This window comes from Rhinopithecus bieti, unplaced genomic scaffold (assembly GCF_001698545.2).
Source record: "Rhinopithecus bieti isolate Rb0 unplaced genomic scaffold, ASM169854v2 scaffold_5101, whole genome shotgun sequence".
NCBI lineage: Eukaryota > Metazoa > Chordata > Mammalia > Primates > Cercopithecidae > Rhinopithecus > Rhinopithecus bieti.
Window position 1 is genome coordinate 284,940 of NW_016804853.1, and position 4,707 is coordinate 289,646.

At 44.9% G+C, this 4,707-nt stretch overlaps 1 protein-coding gene across 1 annotated transcript in view; it reads right to left on the minus strand.

The window, feature by feature from the left end:
• The window catches only part of ARL8B (ARF like GTPase 8B), a 55,313-nt gene extending 50,868 nt beyond the window's left edge, over positions 1–4,445 (minus strand). The window contains 2 exon segments of the mRNA XM_017870713.1: positions 4,104–4,265; positions 4,267–4,445. Coding sequence (XP_017726202.1) covers positions 4,104–4,265; positions 4,267–4,398 — 294 coding nt within the window. The 5' untranslated portion in view covers positions 4,399–4,445.
• Positions 4,446–4,707: the final 262 nt, after the last annotated feature.

Consider the following 4,707-nt stretch of genomic DNA (forward strand, 5'->3'; position numbering starts at 1 on the left):
TACATACCAAGTGTCCCTACATAAAATTGGATTAAATGAGGTATCATTTCAGTTTTAAAATCCTAAGGAAAAGCATTTTAAGTCTGAGCATTCTGTAACTAAGCAGCATTATCTTTTAGACTTAAACCAAACCCTACATATAATAGTAATTCAGCTTCATGAACCTTTTGAGTAAGTTAAATGACATCTATTAAATCTTCCTTAATGTTTAAGGCACATGTAGTGACATTTTAATTTGTTTACAAAATGTTGACTTTTACAAAAAGAAAACTGGCTTCAGCTGAAGCTTTTCATACCTGAGAAGTTGCTTCTTAAATTTGAATGAATAAATGGTCAACTTTCTAGAGTGACACGTAGTACTCAACACATCTGTATTTCTGATTCTATAAAGTAAACATTTTATATACAATACAAAAAGTGCAGCTGATTTCTTAAAAGGCTAAGCTTACTATTTTAGACACATTGTTTCTACCTAAAAATCTGTAAAATCATCTTTAATCACTAACTTGGATTTTAATCACTATATCCTCAATATATTCTATAAGAATCAGGGGTTAGGTTAGAGCCTTGAGGTTAAAAAGTATGAAATTTACTGGGGTCCTCTTTTCAGCATCTTAAAAGCATCAGTCAATTACAGCTCAGATTTTTTTTTCTTTTTTAAATTAGTATTACTTTTAATTGACAAATCATAACTGTATACATTTATGGAATACAAGATGTTCTGATACATGTTTACCATGTGGAATGGCTAAATCAAGCTAATTAACACATCTATCACCTTACCTTTGTGACTTTCTTTTTCTTAACTGAAGCTACCCACACCATTACAATTTTAAAAAGGATAGTCTAATGATAACAGTGGGCCAGGCACAGTGGCTCACACCTGTAATCCCAGCACTTTGGGAGACCAAGGCAGGCACATTACTTGAGACCAGGAGTTCAAGAACAGCCTGCCCAACATGGTGAAACCCCATCTCTACTAAAAATACAAAAATTAGCTGGATGTGGTGGCAGTCGCCTGTAGTCCCAGCTACTCCGGAGGCTGAGGCACAAGAATAGCCTGAACCCAGGAGGCAGAGGTTGCAGTCAGCCAAGATCACGCCACTGCATTCCAGCCTGGGCAACAGAGCAGGACTCCATCTCAAAAAAAAAAAAAGATAATACTGGAGCCACTGGTTCACTTTGACTTCAACAGCTTTGCATTAGTTTTGTTGTTGTTAAGCATAATAATCTAATGGGGGGGCGGGGGGAACACATGATGCGATCACTTTCCACAATCCATAAATCCACTACTGCAGCCCACATCTGGATAGACAGTGATTCAAAGTAGAAAATGATACTACCTGAGCCCCTTCTCAGTATTTTTCAAGCCATTGTTCCTGCATTCAATGGGTACACCCAATTACAAATAACAACAACAGTTACCATTTACCTATCCCCTTCTGTGGACCAATATGAGTGCTAGCCACTTAACATTTTTCATGTCATTTAATCCCTAGAGTAACTCTGTAAGAAACATATCATTACCTCCATTTAATAGATGGGAAAGTAAGGACTCAAAGAGGATATAAGGCTGCTAAGTGGCAGAGCCAGATTTCAAATCCAGGGTTGTCTGACTTCAAAGGTCATGCTCATTAAGCTACACTGTCTACTGAAAACAGAAGCATGAAAATCAGCAAGAAGTTTCTCAAAGATTTGCTCAACTTTTCAGACTTCCCATGCATAACGACCTAACTGCAACAAATACAAATGGCTGTATTAATACACCTATCTACATGATACATTAATTCAATGTTGTCAAAAGAACAAGATTTACAAGATGACTCCAATTCTCAGCTCAAGGGGATATGAGAAAATTTAGTTAACTGAGCTCAACTTCACTCAAGCTTATGCCTCATCTTTTCCATATTATAGAAAAGTTATAGCCGGATGTGATGGTTCAAGCCTATAATCCCAGTACGCTGGAAGGCCAAGGCAGGAAGACTGCTTGAGGCCAGGAGTTCAAGACCAGCCCTGGCAACATAGCAAGAGCCCATCTCTATAAAAAAAAATTTTTTAAATAAATAAATAAATAGCCAGCCACAGTAGTGGCACGTGCCTGTAGTCGCAGCTACTTGGGAGGCCGAGGCAAGGAGGAACACATGAGCCAGGAGTTGGAGGCTGCAGTGAGCTACGACTGCACCACTGCACTCCAGTCTGGGCGAAGATCCTGCCTTCAAAAAAAAAAAGGAAAAGAAAAAAATTCTAATATAAATATGTAATCTGAAGTTCATTTTTCCTCATTAATTTTAGTGGTATTAGGCCAGGAACAGTGGCTCATGCCTGTAATCCCAGCACTTTAGGAGGCCAAGGCAGGAGGCTCGATTGAGCCCAGGAGTTCAAGGCTGGCCTGGGCAACATAGGAAGATCTTATCTCTACCAGAAAAAAAAAAAAAAAAAAAAAATTAGTGGTATTAGATACACATTCCACTCTTCTATTCCTGTGGAAGCTCATAAAATCATAATATTACAATAGGTGGCCAGGCATGGTGGCTCACGTCTGTAATCCCAGCAATTTAAGGGTTCAAGTTGGGCGGATCACATGAGGTCAGGAGTTTGAGACAAGCCTGAGCAACACAGCAAAACCCGTCTCTACTAAAAGTAATTAGCCGGCCGTGGTGGAGGACTTCTGTAATCCCAGCTACTCAGGAGGTGAAGGCAGGAAAATCGCCTGAACCTGGGAGGTGGAGGTTGCAGTGAGCTGAGATCTCGCCACTGCACTCCAGCCTGGGGGACAATGCGAAACTCCGTCTCAAAAAAAAAAAAAAAGTAATAATAATAATATTAGAAAAGGAGCCGAACAACAAGCAGGTAAAGCTTCCTTACACACACCATTCTTCAAAGGACGTTGGGGTTTCTGCTAATCTCTTTTTCTCCAAGACTTACTCACTCCTGTTGCTTTATTACTGCAAGGACTAAGAATCACAAGTTACCTATTTTCTCAAACATGAAAGCTGTGCTTGAATCATTCTTGTGTAATCTAACCAGTCGGACAGCTAGTCTTCAGGATTTCAACAGTCATTGAAAAGGTGGAAGAACTGCTGCCATCTCTCTTCAGAACAGTTCTAAAACTCCCCTGGCGTGTACAAGCCACTACCAGCTAAAACTGAGTCACAGCAACTCTTGGGCTCTAAATCAAGATCGAGGAGAAATCTTTCGCTCCTATTTCTTTCCCAACCAACCAAACAAGCAAAACGAAATAATCATCTTTCTACTCAATCATTGCTGAATAAACACCACATTCTATGTAAGTCCTCCGTGCAATTTTCCTTCCACCCATTCCCTGCGCCTGCTAAGCTATGTACCTGTCCAGTACCTTCTTTTCTCTTCAAGTGAAAAACACCATTGAAAGACCAACCCCGCTTTCGCAGGGTAGTTAACTTTATGCTGACTGCAGATCCATCTTATCTACTCGCTTAAAACAATTAACTCTTAGCTTCATAAATACTATGTATTGTGGGCTAGCTGGAGCTCAGCCATCAGCTTGGTCTCCGCGCCTGGGTGAGGGGTGAAAACAAGTAACTGAATTAGATGGGGCGAGCTGCCCACAAAATTCAGGAAGGCGCCCACACTGGTCTCCCGCTTTCACAATGGGGCTATTGGTCCAAAGTGGCAACTTAAGAGAGGATCTTAATGCTTACGCTTTCTCATAGGGCTGACGGATTTGCCAAATCCCACCCTTTGGGAAAGTGACAGACTGGACTTAACTCTTTGGCTGCCCCTACTAGGCAAACCCAATGGAAACCCCAATCCCCAAGTGCTTTAAAAAATATGACGAGCCCAATTTAACTCTTTCCGAGCCCCCGCGGCGTTGAGGACACAGCCCTTGGAAAATGTCTACACAGACTTAACCCTTCCGCTGCCGATCTCAGTGCTACTCCCCGCGCCGCCAACACGCGGGAAATTCCAAATTCTGGCCCTCGGGAGGTGACAGGCCCAGCTTCGCACGCCCCCCCGCCATCAGTCCCATCGCGCCGAGGGGAGCCCCAACTCAGGCCTTCTAGAGGCGTCGGGCCGGACTCCGGGCTGCGGAGCCCCGGGCAAGAGCGTGGGCGGGCACTCACCGCGATGACATTGACGAAGGTGGTCTTGCCCGAGTACTGCAGCCCCACGAGCGTCAGCTCCATCTCCTCCTTCCAAAAGAGCGAACGGAACCAGTCCAGCAGGCGGGAGATGAGCGCCAGCATGATGGCGGCCGGGATCGAGGACGGACGGGACGACGGACGAGCGGCGGCGTCGACGACTTCCACACGAGCGGGCCTCCGCCTAGACCCCCCAACGGCTCCTCGGTGCCCCGGCGCGACGCGGGCGGACACCGGCGGGCAGCAGCGGCCAGAGCCAGGAAGCTAAGCGGGTCATATGACTCGCCCTACCCCCCACGCCCGTCCCGGCGCCGCCGTCTGCACCCACGGCAAGAGCGGCGCGGCCCGTCTGACCAGGCCCCCCCGCCGCTGGCAGCGCCACCTGGTGGGCATGCCCCGCAGCACAGCGTACCCGCGGGCCCCCTTGAGGCTTTCTCTCCATTCATTCACTGTTGGTTCTTCCGTCATTCATCCACTTATTCATTCGTTAATTCATTCATTCTTTTTTTTTCTATAATCGTTCATCAACAATCTACTCTGCAGGAAGACTTCAAGACTCTGGAAGAGTTAGCTTGGAATAAAACTT